The 19,629-nt window shown below is 33.5% G+C and overlaps 1 protein-coding gene across 2 annotated transcripts; it reads left to right on the top strand.

The window, feature by feature from the left end:
- Nucleotides 1–2,216: 2,216 nt before the first annotated feature.
- Nucleotides 2,217–19,026, top strand: LOC148612480 (40S small subunit processome assembly factor 1-like). Of its 2 annotated transcripts, none has more exons than XM_088593960.1 (7): nucleotides 2,217–2,378; nucleotides 8,466–8,556; nucleotides 9,581–9,960; nucleotides 14,992–15,144; nucleotides 16,130–16,216; nucleotides 16,824–16,870; nucleotides 17,613–19,026. In XM_088593960.1, the coding sequence occupies exons 2-7, from the start codon at nucleotides 8,505–8,507 to the stop codon at nucleotides 17,737–17,739; spliced, it is 846 nt and encodes a 281-aa protein (XP_088450086.1). In that variant the 5' UTR covers nucleotides 2,217–2,378; nucleotides 8,466–8,504; the 3' UTR covers nucleotides 17,740–19,026. The 2 variants fall into 2 exon arrangements, with proteins under 2 accessions (XP_088450086.1, XP_088450087.1); XM_088593961.1 differs by having other exon boundaries at nucleotides 2,262–2,415.
- Nucleotides 19,027–19,629: the final 603 nt, after the last annotated feature.

Below are 19,629 nucleotides of genomic sequence, written 5' to 3'. Positions count from 1 at the left end.
CTCAACGGAGCTGTCCATTCTCTAGTATTACATACTGAACTTCCTGTAGCGTTGGACTTTTGACAGCAGCGGGATCGACATTAAAACAACCAAAACAAAAACAAAAAACAAAAACAAAAACAAAAAACTCATCTTGGTATAGAGCTCACGACTCAGCTGAAATCAAACGAAGCAGTCACATCTATTTTTATTTCTTTTTAATCTCAGTTTGATTTTGATTTTTCCCCTGCCTTAAAATATTAATCTGCTGTTATTGGCAGGTGACTGTATAATACTATTAGAGAGCAAAGAAGGTCTTCAACAAAGTATGAATAAACTTAGTATTTTCTGTCATAACTGGAAACTCACACTTAATATAGAGAAAACAAAAAGTAAGATCATCCAGCATAATAACTTAAAGAAATCTGGGTACTTTATTAGTTATAAAGGCAAAACGTTACAGAATGTAACTGAATATAATTTTCTAGGGTACCTGTTAAAGAATAATGGGAATTTACTTCACAGTCTAAAAGATCCAGCGAGGAAAGGAGAAAAGTTTTATTCTCCGTAATAGCTGAAACTGGTAGTCTTGGAAACCTCCCTATATAGAAGTGTCAAAAAATCTCTTTGATAAACTTGTACACCCTATCCTAACTTACAATTCAGAAGTTTCATTTATGGATGGGTACTTAGCCCTACATAGGGTCATCAATAGAGTATAAAAGAATGGAAACCCTGTCGACTTATTTTCATTTATTGATAAAACCCCATTGGAAAAAATTCATTTGAATTTTTGTAAATTCATATTAGGCATAAAAAAAGTCTGCGTCAAATATCGCGGCAAGAGCCGAACTAGGTTGTCTACCTATTGAACATTCTGTCTCAGTCTTGTATATTTGGCAAGACTCCACGCTGAAAACATTAATCCTCTTCTGAAAGAAGCCTTTCTATTGACAAATCCCTAGACAGTTCGGCAACTTATTCCTGGTATACATATATAAAAAAACATATTTAAGAAAGATAATATCTTGCAAGAAATTGAAAACTGTAAAAACCTTAAAGACGTCAATCTTGTAAAGATCTGTAGAAGAGAAGTATAGATTACCTATGGAAAATAAATTTAAAAGCTGTGATGAAAATATCAAACTTTCACTATATACAAATATAAAATTAAGCCTTGATAAAGAATTTTATTTAAACTTTCATGACTTCTACATAAAAAAATGTTTTACAAAATTACGATTAATAATAAGCGACCACAATCTTGAAATAGAGAGGGGGTATTTTAAAATTCCTGTTGGGAAAACCGACTATGTAAGCATTGCGATGTTATTGAAACTGAACAACACTTCCGTATACACTGTAATTTATATGAAAACTTAAGACATAAACTTCTGAAAGATTTAAATTGGAAATTTGAAGACATGACTGTATCTGAACTACTTAATCACTCCTCTAAGGAACATGTAAAATTTATCGGGTCCTTTTTGAAACAGTCATCAGAACTGAGGGTAGAAGAAGCATAACTTTTTCATATTCTACTTAAAATAATCCCATATTTGCATTTGTCATTATTGCATGATTTGTGATTAATTTTGTTGCTGGCTTTTGTTTGTCACAAACATTATTATGTTTATACGACAATAAAATATTTGAAAATTTGATGTTTGGTATACATGTTTTTATTGATGAGTTACATACAGAGGTTGAGTTCTTTTCTGTTTTGTTGATTTTTGATGGATTACTGATTGTACTGCAGGCGGAGATATTCGTGTCGTACCGACACATCTAGTTTAATTATGCCCTTCAACAAAGTGGTCGAGCATATAGTTTTTCCGTTGTCCATAATTCAGTCATTCCATCCGTCATGGGGATTCGTCATTAACGTATACGTAGCATTGAGTTCAATATTAAAAGCAAAATATCTTTGTGTAAAATATCTGTATTCTTCTATCTTTGCGATTATATCTATCCTTACAACCATGCCAGTAACCACGCCAACCACTGAACGGTCATTCAGCGCTTTTAAAAGACGGCTTACCGGCCCAAGACGCCATGCCGCATTTCTGCTTGCACAATTAATATCTTAGCTACGCCCCTGACTCCCGAGTATTGGAGTAGATATGTGAAAATTAAATTTTTGGTCCATCCTTCATAGGGAAAGCCTTTAATCATACCAAAAATAAAAACGTAATCATATCTTCCCTTTTCGACTGGTAAATAATACAACAAAAAGTGTCAATCGAAGTGTCTTGGTACATCAGATAGGAAGGACGAGTTGTCGTGTTTATTTTTTTCAAGATGGCAGCGCCTAAGCAAACTTACAGATATTTCTTTCACTGTTTCTATTGATAGTTATCAGTGGGCTTCGGTGTGGATATTCATTCATTAATTGAACGGTATATTTTGTAGTAAACTAAGGATAACAAGAGAAAGGTGAAATCTTAATTGCTCCTGAAGAAACATTAATTCGAACACCATTACTGGCATTAGAACCAAACTCTATTCTATACCTCTCACTCTACTACACTCCCTTTACAAAACAAGTCTTGGCACTCCTGTTTCTGACCCCCACCTCATCATTATACAGACTTCTTGTCATCATTTTGGATATTGGTTTCCACAGACTCTTTAAACCAGTTTGTGTGAAAAGTCATTACCGTTTGTCAACAAAGGTATAGATGCAATTAATTTGGCTAACATCCTTCATCACAAAAACATTACCAACAAAATCCCCCTATATTTCAAAGACAAATCCATACCAATTATTTCATATTCCTATACTTCACCCATCGCATCCAAAATTTTCTATTATAAAAGGCTATTGCAGAACCTCGAGATTGAGGACTTCAAGGCTAAACCACCTGACTGTTCTTGCAAAATCTCTCCATTCAGATATGGTCCTTCTGGTCACGTCGTTACGGGAGATTTAACCATTATCGAAAACGAATCTCTGCGTAATATACTTTCTAAAGGTCCCAAGTACCATGAACCACGCTCCATAAATTGGAATTTTAACTTTAAAGTTCTTATGGATGCCGTCGAGGACTATGCAAGAAAATAGATAAAACGAGAACAAGAAGACATTGATTCTCTGTCAGAATGGTTAAAGGCCGTGAGGTCTTTGATTTTAAAACAAATGAAAGTTGGTCAATGAGTGCCAAGGCTACATCAGTTTTCAAAGACCCCGATGTAGGAAAAACATTGTCTACTATACATGACAAATATGTTTTTGTATCAGCAGACAAAGCCCAAAACAACATTGTTTTTGTCTGCAAAACGTTTTATATCCAATGTTTATTATCAGAGGTAGACGTAGAAAATAATAGCAGTGATAAGACCTATACTGCTACCATTCTCTCCAAAGAAGAGATTGTGGATAACCATAAATCTGTGCTATCCTCTTTTGGTCTTTCTACCAAGGATGATGAATGTGATTTACCGTCTATGTACTGGATTCCTAAACTTCACAAGAATCCATACAAACAACGTTTCATAGCTGGATCTGCAAAATGTACCACCAAACCTCTTCCAAAACTTTTAACTTCTATACTCACAACTGTCAAAGAGGGTCTGCAGTCCTTCCACAACACTTGTTACTCCCGTAGTGGTATTAATTCAATGTGGATCCTGAAAAATTCGAAAGATTTTTTGGAGACAATCAGTTCAAGACTATTATCTGAATATAATAGCATTAAAACCTATGATTTTTCAACAATGTATACTTCTATTCCCCATACTCAGTCAAAATCCCGACTTAAAAACATTATACATCATTGTTTTTCCAAAAAAGATGGTACGCCGAGATACAAATATATAGTTCTTGGTAGAGATTCCTCATACTTTGTAAGAAATAATTCCAAATCATCTTCCAAATATACAGAGGAAGATGTTTACAAAATGTTGGAATTTTTAATCGACAACATATTTGTCCAGTGTGATGGACGTGTTTTTCAACAAATGGTCGGCATTCCTATGGGAACAAATTGTGCTCCTTTACTTGCTGACCTATTCCTTCACTCTTATGAGGCTGACTTTATAGCTGATCTGATCGGAAAGAAAGAATATCGTTTGGCTAGATCCTCCAATCTCAGTTTCCACTATGTAGATGACATATTATCTTTAAACAATCCTAATTTTGGGGATTTGATACATCGCATCTACCCAAAAGAAGTTGAGATAAAGGATACAACAAACACTGTGAAGTCAGCCTCATATCTTGACCTACACTTAGAAATCGATGGTAAAGGAAAACTATTGACCAAACTATGACAAACGTGATGACTTCATTCAGAATTGTCAAATTTCCTTTCATCTATGGCAACATCCCTTCGGTTCCTGCTATGGAGTGTTCATATCACAACTCATACGTTATGCCAGAGCTTGCCGAAACTACACAGACTTTTTGTATCGTGCTAGAACTCTAACAAATAGGCTTCTGGAACAGGGTTATGTTGCTACAAGATTGATGTCATCACTACAGAAGTTTTATGGTCGTCATCATGAACTCATGGATCGTTATGGTGTATCCATCAGCACCATGAAAACTGATTTATTCAACAGGTCATGGTTTTCCTTTCCTCGTTTGTCTACCCCGGACTTGACTTTTTATGAGCAACTCGGCGGGTGTTTCTAGAAAAGCAGAGGACGCTTACCCTACCGGTGCACCTGGTCCATGCTCCCAGTTTTTAGTGGAGTCCAAGTTGCTCATTTACTTTTGTTACTTTGTGTGTATGATTTTAATTACTTTATGTTCTTTGTTGTGTATGTCTGTTTTCCATGTCTGGTCTTTGTCCCTGGATTACATTCTTTTGATTACCGTTATAACCTTGGTTCCCTTGATTACTCTTTCATATTTATTGTCAGCCACCCCATGCACCCTTTTGTTTGTAACTTACAAAATGGTAAATTTTATTATAATAAACAGTTATAATTGTCCTAATCATGCATTATCATAATGGTCATGGTCTGAAATATGTATGGGCCAAATAGTTCGACATTTGTAATGAACTATTACTATGGGTTGGCATAGTTTGGGGTCTTACTAATTGGTGACATGAAGTGTCAAGAAGTCTAGAAGTAGTGACCAGAAGCAGTAAAATAGTGTCAAGTTTTTAAATGTTATTATGAAAAGATAATAGATTGAATAAAATGATTTTTTTTTGTATAGGAGGATAAACTGATTAAATCAGACAGCCCAAAAACATTGCTGTCACTAATATTGTCCAGGCAGATGACCAGCTTTTGTTTCTTGCTGAACTTATATATGTCTCATCATATGATACAGAGACTAGTCTTAGTGGATCATTTGTGTGGGTATCATACTTTGATTTATTGCTGAGGAGTTCAATACAATTAAGTTAAAACACAAAGTCTACTTGCCAAAAACAAAAATTATCTTTGCTCCATGAAAATAATATCAAACATTTTATTTTTCATTGTTTTTATTAACATTAAGATACCTTCACTAAATTAACACGTTCGATTCTCTTTTATCTTTCACACCAAAGCTATTTCATTTATTTGATTATTATCATTATTATTATTATCATAAATATTATCCATAAATATTTTAAAATTTTTATGTTTGTCTTAACAAATTAATTTTATTGCTCCTAACGAGGTGTGACCTCAAACAATCCATCCACGTGTCAAATTCCGACTGTACCCAATTGGACTGGTATACACGTGTTTGTTTATTTAACACTGATGGATTGTCATTAATCAATTAATTATATAACTACATCATACAAGGTTGCATCAAAAACCAAGCAAAGAAGGAACCATTTTAACAAAAGCTTTTTCATCTTGTTACTGATTTTTTTTCTTTTTTTATGTGACCCTATATCTTCTTTTTACTCATATATCTTACAATTCATAAAAAAATATTAATATAAAATGTACTTTTATTTTTACAACCTTTTCCCCAAAATATAATTTTTTCCTAAATTCTTCCATCAATATTTCACGAATTTTTATTTTTTTTTATTTTCAATTCTTCCATTCAAAGTTGTAATTTAAAAATCTTGAACTCATTTTCTTGACACTTTGTTGGAATATCCTTACTTTTATTTTTATTTCACCTTAAATTAAATTGAAAAAAACATATACAATGCTATTTCACTGCTTCTTGTCACTATTTCTAGACTTCATAATGCTTCATGTCGCTTCTTGACACTTCTAGTGCCTTCTTGTCACTTCTTGTCGCTTTTTTTCCCTAGTTAGTGAGTCCACATGGTTTGAAATTATGATATGTCTTTGGGTGAAATCGTCCAGTATTGATTTGCTGATTACCAGTACATCATTTTTGTAAACTTTCAATTGCTGTCCCTATCTTGGATTAGATTTGTATTTTATCATCAAAGCTACATTGTAGCAAAGATTTTTAGAGACTGGTGTGGTTCTCAGTTTCGTTTACTTAGTATACATTGTACGAAAATGAAGCTGCCATAATGCTATTTTTTTGCTCCAATATTTACATGCCCAAAACCATACATTGATGGTTTTTATTGTCTAATTGTACTGAACCCAGTTGATAATACAACCATAAATGCTTCTTTTGGGAGTGTATTAGCAACCATAACACAATTTTAGCATTAGTGCCCTAGTGACATTCACATGGATATTTTATGTATGGCACACATGAAGTGTGGCATGTAGGCCCTGTGGGGACAGGATGTTCTGGAGGCCCATCTCTGAATTTCTGGATATTTTTCAGTTCTTTTTCTAGACATGTTTCCAATATTTAAAGCATGGATGGCCTTGAAACAGAAAACTGAATGTCCATGAGCTTGGTGGGATCTTATCTCAATAAGAATAGAAAAATTATGAGTGGAGCTGCAACAACAAAAAGAATGACAATTTGAATTTCTGGTCTCTGTCCCTGGATTACATTCTTTTGATTTCTGCTAGAATCTTAGTTCCCTCGATTACTCATGAATAAGCAGAATGCCATAATAAATAAACAACATCTACTAATATTTTTTTTATTCATTTGAGGTTTGTACCTCTCACCTATATGTATATTGAGACCATTATGGTGCAATATACAGTTACATTAAGGCGCACTGTTTCGCACACCAAGTTACCCTGGTCAGATTTTGTAAAACTTAAAATTAAAATTTGAAATTTGGTGGATGTATTGTTTAAATGTAGTTACGCATTTATACATAGACAGATGTAATATATGTAATGGTAAACAGGTGTAATTTAAATGAAGAATGGTATCTGGAACGTTTCAGTCCCCTGCCGTATTAGGTTCTCTCCTCAGCATCAGATGGCTGATTTCCAAAATACCTTATTTCGCACGAACTTTTGGAACTAAAATTGTGAGAGAATGAATCAAAAAGGGTCTTATTATTTTACCTTTTTTCCAACTACTCCATGCATGCTTTCATCCTGTGGTAGTGTCTAAGTGCCTGATATTTGATAAAACATGGTAATTGGCTGTTAGTTTTGGAAAGGCACCCCTGATTTGTACTAAGACTTAGTAATATTTTTTTCAGTATGTTACCATGGCTACTGGATTTTATAACAATAATTACTAAATTACTTATAAATGACTTGAACCTCCACACACCAAGGATTTCAAAAAGATGCACTTCTTTATGACAAAACACTAGAAATTTCTGTGCGGACTGCCTCAAAACAGCTTTATTTCAACAATAACGACGAAATATTCAGAAATGACCTAACTGTATTGTACTACCTTAAGTGTATATGAACCTTGAGGTAAACTAACTTGTTGGTTGAATCTCTCCTGTTACAAGTAACTAAAAATGACCACCTGTCATAGATGTAGTACTATATAGGCCTTCTTTTTTCTGAAAATGACCTCATTAAGGCACGGCCCCCTTTTGCAATTTTCTGGAATAAACATCTGTGGAATTAAGCATTCCCATCACACCATTTTCAAATTTACCTATGGTCATGAATACATGGTAAGAAAAACTGAATGAAAAAGAAATACAATTTGTTTCACAGAATTTGTTGTGGGACTATGTGATACAATAATAAAATTTATTTTGAGCTCATAAATTCACCTCACCTCCTGGAGAGCAATAACTTGGTGTTAAAGATGCGTCACCAATATAAGTTCAATGGAATGAAAGATAAAATGTAGAGACTTTAGAGAAAATAGAATTCACATTCCAGAGGCCTATTTTTCCTGAGCCAAGAAAACAATTAGCTACAGTGATACATTGACACCCCAATATATACTCTGCCAAAGTGAGGACTTAAAAGAAACAAGTATAAGATTCTCATGCAATAGCACTTGAAAAATCACATTGTACATGTACTGTCAATATCCTCCTCCTTTCATGGGCTAATTTTTCAATTTAAATACCAATTTTAGCCAATCCATGCATTCAAGTATTTTTTCATTAAGTCTTGGGACTTCCAAGGTGAATTTTTTAGTAGGGTTTTTATATTACTTGTTAAAATGTTTACTTGCATATACATTTATAAAACCTTGAATTTTTCAGAAAATTTCAACGGTGACCAGAAAGCTGACTCCCAATATCATGCCTAAGAAAAACGTTTCAGACGAACTATTAAAAAGATTAAATGAGTATAGTGAGTTAAATTTTGTATATACACCCACATGTACATGTAAATTTTTTTGTCTGTTTCATACAACACAATCTGATATTCAGAAATTGCCGGTATTTTGGGATACACCATACATAATAATGTTGCTTTTATAAAACCCGGTACATTTTGTACACTACAATCAACACTAATTTTAATTTCTCCACTCTTTACAATGGAGACTGAGTGGAGTCACAGTGTCTCAACCCAACACAGTGGAGTCACCATTTCAAAATATGCTTGTAGTTTTTAATTCCGCTGCTTTCATGACAAAATGTTACTAGTGATTTTTGAAGTTTAATAGTATTTCAGGTGTATACAGAAAAAAAAAATAAATGAAAAGTATTAGAATGAAGTAATTTTATCTCAGCTTTTAATTTGGCGGAGACACATTGACACCACTGTGAATAGTTTAGTTTGATGGATGTATTATTCCTGTATTTACAATGGTAAAAAAACAGTTAATTTATGATTATATCATGTAGCTGAAGTCAGATTGTAAATGTATTGCACATATTGCAGGATATTGAAAACAGAAATATTTTTAAGTGAGTTTTTTTAAAAATGAAGATGCATTTAATGATATTATAGGGTTATTGCATGAATCTGTGAATATACTATACCAAGTAAAATATTATGCACATCTATGATGGTATTGTATAAGGCTTAATATTTCAAAATAATGGTGTGATAACGTTTTAATTTATAAAATTTAATGTTCTTTTAGCTTCAAATTATGTCACCTTTGGTCAAATTAGCACTGGATCAATATAAGAATAAATTGCACACATCTAAGTTCTTTTTGTTACTTTCTTTGGGAAATATTTTGTTGCTATACCATAGTAAATAATCTTTTATTGTAACAAAAGTTTAATGATTTAATGTATTTCATGAACTCAATAAATCATTTAATTTTACTTGTTATAGAAATACACGTGCTTGTTCAACTTGTGATTTTTAGAATGAAATGAAAGTCTTAAAAGTATGCATGCTTGTTGTGATAATTTAGATGAAAGTCTTCTGGAAGATGATGACAGCAAGAAAAAGCAGAAGAAAACAAAGCAGTTGACACAGAATGATGATGTTTCTAATAATTCATCATTAAGGAGACCAAATAGTAGACAGAAGAAAAAAGAAAGAAAGAAACGAAAACAAGAACAACTGTTGAACACTTCAGAACCAAATTCTGTAGATAAAAACATTCTAAATGAGCATTCATTTTCAAAAATGAAAGGTGAAAAACGAACACTTCTTGAGTTGCGGAATGAACTTGGATTAGAAGAATATGAACAGAAAATAGAAAAAGAGAAAAAAGAAAAGCAGACAGTATCTACAGCAACTGGACCCGAAGTTGTTGTATTTGAAAATCCAAGTAAACGAAAAAGGAAGGTGAGAGAAAAACTTAAAAATGTTTGCATATGTTTATAAGACTAGACCAATATTGTAAACATGATTTTCATTTGTTTTGAAAAACACCTGAAAAAACACTTACATGTATCATATATTTTACATATGCCTGTAATTAGGACCAACATGAAACATATACAAATGTATTGAAAACATATGCTTAAGACTATTGAATTTTCATAAAAGCATGCAAATGATAAAGGATATGGTTATACTTTATTTTCCATTATACTTCAGGTGGTTTTCAAAGGATTTTTTTATTTGTGTTTTCATGTTTTTATGGTGTATATATATATTCACAAATGTGCATGTTTCCATACTGGTCCTAGACAAATTTTTATACATGTACATGCCATATGTTTTTAAACATATGAAAATTTCAAGGTTGTGCTTTTTCCTCTGTGTATTGTGAGTGAGTGATGTCCTGAATTTAGATAATTTTGTTGGTTCATTGAGTAATGAATTCTTTGATTCTATGTTACTTTTTTTAATACATGTAAAGAAAAAAAATCACCGTCTTCAGGATCATGAATTGAAGAATTTTAGTACCTTAAAGAATGAGCGAATCTGAATTTATAAAATGAGTGAAAAACCCTGCTTAGAATGGAGATATATACCAGAATTTGGTTGAGATACAATGCATTGATATATGGAGTCAGCTTAACAAGGGATATTGTAGAAAGTCATAAAACATGAAAATTTTAGCATTTGTACAAAAACAAATAGAATAAAGTCTTCAATTTAATTTGATACAGATTTTCAAGATTTTGTTTAAAGAGGGTAAGTTTTGAGAAGAATGAAAGACAAAACTCCTGCAACACATACCAAAGGTGAAATTGAAATTTTAATATGATGTACTACAAAGGCTTTGAATCCACAAGCTTGATAAACCATTGTATAAATATGTCCAGTTGTACATGCAAAGAGTTTTGTGTCTATTTCAACTAAATACCATCATCACAGGTGAAAAAATAACAGTCTGTCATTGTTTATTAAGGGCAGTTCAATTATGAGGTTGATGAAACTGATTTTCCTCATGGATATAATACTAAAATGAAAGCCACGCATAACATGCTACATGTAACTAACAACCAGATAATTTCCTGGTAAATTCAAAATGCCACACTCATGCCTACTTTTTCTTGGGTTGATCTGAGGTCTTTGGAAATATGACAAAATACTGTTACTGTCATATTTTAAAGTTTCAAAATAATTCACAAACAAGGCATAATTGTAAATTTTGATTTACAATAAGATGACCATTTACTTCAAATTGGGTAAAAACAATTGACAAAAATAATGGTCATGTGAACCTATGGTTAAAAATGATAAAAAAAAATTGTGTATTTGTTAATCATTTTTAAAATAATTTATTTTATATTGTACATGTTTATTAAAAAAACTCAATTAGCACAAACACTCATTGTGACAGATAGTTAAAATTCTAAAAGGGAGATAATCAGATATGGATGTCCTGGAAGAACTACAAGTCAATTTCACCTTGTAAACCAACTGGAACAGTCAAGATATATGCTTAAATAAGCATGGTTGGCAGATTCCTTTAGACTTTATATAATTTTTTGAACTGCCTGTATTGTGTTTTTACGCGATCCCAGTAGACTTAACATTTTCCATCTCTATCCGTTATGAACTGTGACGAATATTTTAAGAAATTAAGGATAATTAAACAAAAGCAATTGAGAACTAGTCACCATTTATCAAATTTTACTCAATATATCCAACCAGATGTCATTCCTAAGGGCCTTCACATCAAGCTCTTGCCTCAAACACCAGGCAGGGCTTCCGGCACCCTATCTCGTAGATGGGATCAGACACTTTTCAATTGTTCAAAACGCCTACTGATCTACTGAAGAAACACTGCGAAGAACATCTTAAGAAACTAACTACAGACTTTAATCGATTGATAGACTCATAGAAGAAAGAACTCACAGTCTCTGATCATGACTTTATTATTAAGCGTCTTGATGACATCACAAAAACTCAAAATCAGGCCCTTCATGACAAACAGAAACGTAAATTCCAACGTGATGGCATGTCACCAATAACATTCTCACCATGTGAAAAACAAAGCAAAAGACGCAACAGACATTTTAAACGAAGAAACAAACCCGACAGTCAACCATCCAACACTGTCATTAATCTTTCATCACACAACCTAACTGAAGATGAAACATCATTATTAGCTAAGGGTCTCAATTTCTGCCCAGTTCCAGGTCCTGTAAATGAAACCATCCTGATCGAGGAACTTGACAACTTCGCCAGAAGTTTGAGGATCAAAAAGTACTTTGGCTCAAAAGAGAGTGAGGGTCAAAATGAGTGTGATTCAGACGATGAAAACAACTATCGGTTTATAAAGAAAAGTGAGTGGGTCCCTGAAAAGAGCAAAAATTTAACTTTGGAATCATTTATTGATTATGTAAAATCTGACTTAATAAGAAATGTAAGGGTCAACGTAGAGAGTCGGATAATTTAACAATAGGGGAACGTGTTGCACTTCAAGGTCTAAGGACCAATGGCAATATCATAATAAAACCTGCAGACAAAGGCAGCGCTGTAGTGATCATGGACAAATCCGCCTACATTAATGAGGCCGAGCGTCAACTTAAAGACGACCGCTTTTATATCAAATTAACAGCAGACCCCACTCAATCCTTTGCGGACGAAATAAACACTGAGTTAAACAAAATGTACGATAATAACCGCATTGACATTAAAACTCTTGAATATCTCAAACCTGAAAATCCTAAACCTGGTCGATTCTACCTACTCCCCAAAATTCACAAAGTTAACAACCCAGGTAGACCAATAGTCTCTGCTAACAGCCATCATACAGAGAAAATTTCGGAATTCGTGGACTTTCATCTACGCCCACATGTTGAAAAACTTCCATCATTTATAAAAGATACGACTGATTACTTACAGAAGATGCAGGTTCTGAATCCCCTTCCACTAAACACCACTCTGGTCACTATGGACGTTACATCTCTACCAACATTCCTCACTCTGATGGTATCGAGGCTTGCAGAGAAGTATGGGACTCTCGGGAGGTCAAAGTTCCAACTACTGACTGCCTAGTCACTTTGCTCACAATGGTTTTAAAAAAGAACAATTTTACTTTTAGTGGAGACCATTACTTACAAATAAATGGCACAGCTATGGGTACCAAAATGGCTCCGTCTTATGCCAACATTTTCATGGGAAAATTTGAAAAAGAAATACTTGAATCCTTTATAAAAAAAACCTCTGCCCTGGTATAGGTTTATTGACGACGTGGATATGAAGTGTACACATGACGAAGAAGAACTAAGCAATTTTATCGCTTGTGCCGACAATCAACATCTTTCAATTAAGTTCACCCACGAAACATCTGCTACTAGCAGCTCGTTCCTCGATACCTCCAGCATCTTATCGGGGGGGGGGGGTAGAGAGAGAGCTCTCCACGGACCTATACTCAAACCAACTGACACACATCAATATCCTAAGAGTTGTCGTCCATCTCACCTGACTAAGAGTATACCATTCAGTCAAGCTCTTAGGCTAAGATGCATTTGTTCAAGAGTAATCAAGGGAACCAAGGTTATAGCGGTAATCAAAAGAATGTAATCCAGGGACAAAGACCAGACATGGAAAACAGACATACACAACAAAGAACATAAAGTAACTAAAATCATACATACAAAGTAACAAAAGTAAATGAGCAACTCGGACTCCACTAAAAACTGGGAGCATGGACTAGGTGCACCGGTAGGGTAAGCGTCCTCTGTTTTTCTAGAAACAAATGACGAATCCTTAAAGAAACGACTAGGTCAACTGAAGAACAATTTAAGAAGAAGAAGATATAGATACAAGACCATCAATGAAGGGTTCCAAAAAATTCACAATATCCCAAGAAGTAGTCTGTTACAATACAAGGCAAAGAAAAAATGTAAAAGAACCCCTTGTGTTCTAACATACCATCCCTGCCTTAAAAACAGCCACAACACCATTCGTGAGCACTGGGCCTCTGTCGAGTGAAATTCAACATTATCCAAAGTCTTTCCCGAACCACCTATGATTGCTTTCAGACAGCCAGACAGTTTGCATAGCTACTTGTGAGGGCTGAAATATCTAAGCCCAACTTGACTCCAGGCGAGAGTCGCTCCTGTGGTGACAACCAAATGCACCACTCGTCATCATTCACCAGCACAGTCACGGGGAAACGCAACAAAATATTTTGCAACGTGCACTGCAAGAGTGCTAATGTAATATATTTGCTCCACTGCCCCATCTGTGGCCTTCAATATGTTGGTGAATCTAAACAGCCTTTTCACAAGCGCTTGAACGGACACAGGAGCGACCTAACAAAAAAGCCTTTACTCCCAGTGAGTCAACACTTCAGATCACCTAACCACTGCCTCGATGATTTCAACAAAATGAAAATCTTTAAAAATGATAAAAGAACTCCGTGTTTTACACCCACACGGAATTAACAAAAACATTAAGTTCTTCCTATTTTATATAGTTTCTTATAACAGTGTTTGTAAATATTTTTAGTTTTATAGTTCAGTATTCAAGATCAACACACAACGTGTGTCCATAGCACAATGTTCAAGATCTTTGTTACTGTCGGTAAAATTTTATACGTCACAGGTATTCACCTGATTAGGTAGTGAGTTGTGTTCACAGACCATTTACTTTCATACACACTCAGTTTATTTAAGGCACTGAAGAAGGTCATTTGTTGACTGAAAGTTTTGCCCATTATATATTTTATTATAGTGTGTTAACATCTTTATCGTTGTACAATCCTCTAGACATATAATTATTTTTGTTTGTGCTGCATCGTCATGACTGGACGATCCGATACCCATATATATATATATATCTAAACATGATTAAAATGTTCACAAGTTGCTTGTCAGGATTAAATTTTGTAATGTTAATGCAATGTCATATCCTTTACTAGTAAATGTTTAGTAAGTCACAATTTTTATAAGCTCTCTTTGTTTTCAGAATGAAGTCATGACAACTGTCAAGGTTCTAGAAGAAGAAACTATTGATTTAAAGAAAGCTCGATATGAAGTGAGGAAGTTTGGAATTAAAGGTTTAGATCAAAGCAAAAAAGAGGAAGCCATGGTTGCTATGCTGGTACAGCTTGGTGCTAAGGTAACATACAGTAAATACTTTCTTAGTTCATGGTTTTCATGCTGGTACAGCTTGTTGCTAAGGTAACATAAAGTTAGTACATTCTTTGTACATGAAGTAAATAAGTTGCCTTGCTGAAACGTATTGGTGCTTAGGTAACATTAAGTTATTGTTCATTTAAAGTTGTCAGGATATTATCTGTGTGGGAAATGTATAGGAAATTATGCAAAATCCTGGAATGGTATTACTTGTTGGTACATGTATGACTTTTTTTTTACCTTACTTTTAAATGGATGAATTTGAATAAAAAAACAGGAAGTAAATGGAGTCTTTTTAGCTCACCTGGGCAAAAGCCATGTGAGCAATTGCCATCACTTGGCGTCCGTCGTTGTCCATCATGTTCATCTGTTGTCATTTACAATTATACAAAATTCTTCTCCACTGAAACTATTTAAGCGATTGGAATCAAACTTAGTATTAAATGTTTCATGGTGTATCCTGCATAGAACTGATGTTGGGATTTTTGATTCGTCGAAAAACATGGCTACTGTTACTAAAATCGAACATAGGGGTCAGACAGTAGTTTTTCATAGATATCTCCAAAACCGTTAGGTTTAGCCAAATTCTTTCAATAGCTGATATAACTACAAAAGTCTTCAAGCATAAAAGTTATCAGATGACTCCTTAAAAGAGTTATTGCCCTTGACAGGTTTTTTTTTTTTTTTTTTTACAGTTTTCAGCCAATGTCTTGAAAACTTTGATAGATAGAAACTTTCATTTGCTGACATTTTTAATGATCCTTATAAGTACTATCAAAGTTTTCTTTTGTCAAAATTGTTGGACAACTCTTGTTTAATTATTGCCATTGAAAGACAAAATTTAACCAGGTGAGCGATTCTGGCTCCTGGGAGCCTCTTGTTTTAGAGATGAAATCTGGATTTGAAGCATACTTTCATGATAATAGAATTTAGCTTTTGAACCTCAGACATGTTAAATATAATTGTAGCCACCAAAGAATAAATACTATAATTACAAAGAATATGCAGAGAAGAGGAAATCAGAGATTGAACAGCAGAAAAAGCAGAAAGAAATAGTATGTTCTAATCTATAATAAAAAAAACCCAACTTATTTCAATCTGACAAATACCAGTAGTGACAATAAAGAGAATTTAAGCTTGTGTGCTAATTTATGTTACAGCAACTTTAATAATTGAAAATACGAACACTTGTAATACATATCATGTACTTTGAATTCAGAAAGGACACATTATTGTATATTGTGATGTTGTTGGTGGTCTTAGCCAATATTGTGTTTTTGATATTTGTTGTTTGATAATACCCAGGATCAATAATGTAATTGTAGTCAGTTGCCTTTTTGCCATAATAAAAACATCATGATAATTTCTGAGTGAACATTTACTGTAAATTTACTGTAAACATAGTAATATTTGCAATGTACTTATTTTCACTATTTTTGTAAAAAAACATTACTTGCAAAATTGATTTTTGCACTACATAACACTTATCATTTTTTGACATTGTGAAATTTGCTAACTTGACAGAATCTGTGAAAATTGGCAGCCACATGAATTAATATGTTTACAGTATATTAGCTGTTTAAGGGTTGAAATTATACCTCCTTAGATTAGTACCAGCAAAGTTGTCATCTTTGAAAACATTATTTGATATTTAATTTTCAGGACAGAGGCTTGGGATATAAAGTTGCTCCAAATAGAGGAAAGAGAAGGTAAATTGTGCTGGTCATGATTGCCTTGTAGGTTTAAATATAGCTAATTATGGACTTCACTATGATTATACAATGTAGGTCATACAAAACTGGTATGATTTGTGACTGTTTCTGGTATCAGTTATCATGTAAACTAGCCACACATTTCGTACTGGTGTGTATTTTTTGGTTGTGTGAAAAATTTAATTAAAAACAATTTTTTTTTGCTGGCAAGTCATATTTCTGTATCATTAGTATATTACTGAACATTAAGTCCAAATGTAGTTCCTCAATCAGTGTCTCAAATTTAAATTCTTTAGGCAATATATGAAAAAAAGAATTATAAAAATAATTTCGGAAAGTGTTCATTAGTATCAGATTTTGAACAAACTAAATTTATTATAAGTTAAATCTACATGAGCGTATCCATTTGTATATAGTAGAAAAAAACAGCAGATGTGGTGAAACATTACAACTGTGCCAGTGTATAACCCAAATACAAAATAAATACTTTTGAAGATCACCTATAGGTCTTCAATAAGTGTAAACACACCTTTAAGTGATCTTTGGAAGGCCATGGCAACTAGATGATCAAATTCAGGGTAACAGTATGATGTACTATTACTGTGGTGTATTCTATGTAAAAATAATCTGTATATAGAGACCAAGCTATATAATACAAATGCTTATATTCGATATGTTTTTTTTTTTTAAATGAACAGGTCTTTTATAAGATCAATTTATATCTCTGCATTTTTTACAGACAAAAAGACAGAAATGATGTTGGTGGATTTGTTGATGGACAAGTTGGAAGATTTAAACATGGTGTTCAGTTCGTAAACAAACATGAACTGAAAGGCTTCAATAATAAACGAAAAAAAATGACTTAAATTTATGAACTGAATAAACTGTTTGCCCTGCCAAAGTCAGGACCTTGTCATAATGTTTGTGATTACACTGTACTGACTGGTCTGTCATTGCATTCAACTCTCAGTACACAAATCTCGGTTCTTTCAGTCACAAAATTGTTTACCCAACATCCACACAGTCTTTTGGTGTAAAGCCCCAGTACTTGGTTAATGAAGTAATAGCATCAGAAGATCTCAAATAATGCCAGAAATTGTAGGTCAATGAGTCGGGAACTTAGGCTTGACTGCATGTATCAGGGGTGGATTCAGAAATTTGGAAAGGGGGGTTCCAGAGGGGCTGCAGGCAGATGTTATTATTGGCTCACTTTTGCCCAAATTTTAGAACTAAAAGTAATTAAAGAAGGGTGTTTTATTGTGTTATGATTAATGTCAACATATCTAGGTCAAATGGAGTAATGCCACTTGATAAAGAATAAATCAGAAGATGTATACTGAAACTCATTAATTTGATAAAAAATATTTCATATTGCATATATAATGGTAAAATGACTGACAATAACAGTAGAAAAGAAAATAAGAAATCACTACCTGAAACTTTCAACACCCCATTTTGTCATTGCAATAACACATCAAACTGCAAGACCGTAATTGAGGTAATTGGCTAACAAAAAATTCCCCGTATCTATAACATTGAGACATAGCATGTGGCAAAAAAAAAAAAAACACTTCTCATAAAATAATGTTAATGTTCAAAATTTATGACTAATTGTCAAGACGTTAAAAATGCATTTATTATGTTCCTGAAAAACTTATAATGCTTCTTTTTACAGTACTCTACATATGTGCATACTTCCTTCCTTCACAAAACATGTTACTTTAGTCGTATTTTGCTTACTTCAGAAGTGTAAACAACAAATTTTAAAATTTACAGATTGTCTACAGATTTACCAGAACAGATTTTTGTCTGGAAATATGCTATAGCCTAAATAACTAATACAGTGCAAGCTATCAATAGTTTGGGACAAATTGTTAGATTTGAATGAAAATATTAATAATTTATGTTTATTGGTGTTAGTATTTAGCTAGATCATGGCGTGAAATATCGCAATTCATCTAAATTTAAAGAAATCGCTTTTTTTTTCAAGAAAATAATTGCTGGCTTGCACTGCATTTACATTTAGGAACAGGACTATACGAATTCTAGACTTCAAATGTGGTCTTTGACTGCTGTAGATTCATTCTAAAATATGTTGTTTGCATTTTCGTTGTTAATGTTATATAGAAGTAATAAAAACGTTATTTTTCGAAGTTTTACTTATGCTTGTGTGTTTAATACATATTAAGATTCATTTGGCAATGTTTCAGTGCAAAATTTAATGTATGATTAAAACTAGGAACGAAAACATTTTATAAAGGAATGTCCTAGGTATTGACTTTAGCTGAAACTATGGTAATCCCAATATCAAAGTGAATTCAAATGACAAAGATATTCATTATCCCTGAAAGTGAAATATCGAGGTGAGGGCTAGATACAAACACTGAAAGTAAGGGTGCCAGCCGTAGCTTCCCAGGAAAAGGCCAGGGGTGCTAGGACATCATTTGCCTTTTTTGTCAATTTTACACATGTAAAAGAAATTTTCCAGTAAAAAGGGGATGCCAACCTCATGCACTCCTCTGGGTCGGTCACTGAAAGTAGATCTCAGGGGCGGATTCAGGTGGGGGCATAGCAGTCGTGCGCCCCCCCCCAAAATTTGCAAAGCCTGGGTTGTCAGGGTAGATCTTCGTTTGTTTTTTTTTTTGCATAGGTTATAATGGAATACTGAAGCAAGCATGTCAGTGACTGCTAGTTTTGGAGTTACAGTATAGTTATAGTAATACGTGTGCTAGAGTTTTCTTACTTGGTTTATTGTC

The sequence above is a fragment of the Perna viridis genome, chromosome 7, assembly GCF_037379345.1.
Source record: "Perna viridis isolate PV_CMFRI_1.1 ecotype Kerala chromosome 7, ASM3737934v1, whole genome shotgun sequence".
NCBI lineage: Eukaryota > Metazoa > Mollusca > Bivalvia > Mytilida > Mytilidae > Perna > Perna viridis.
The sequence above is the reverse complement of the archived record's forward strand: the minus strand, read 5'-3'. Positions and strand labels throughout refer to the sequence as shown.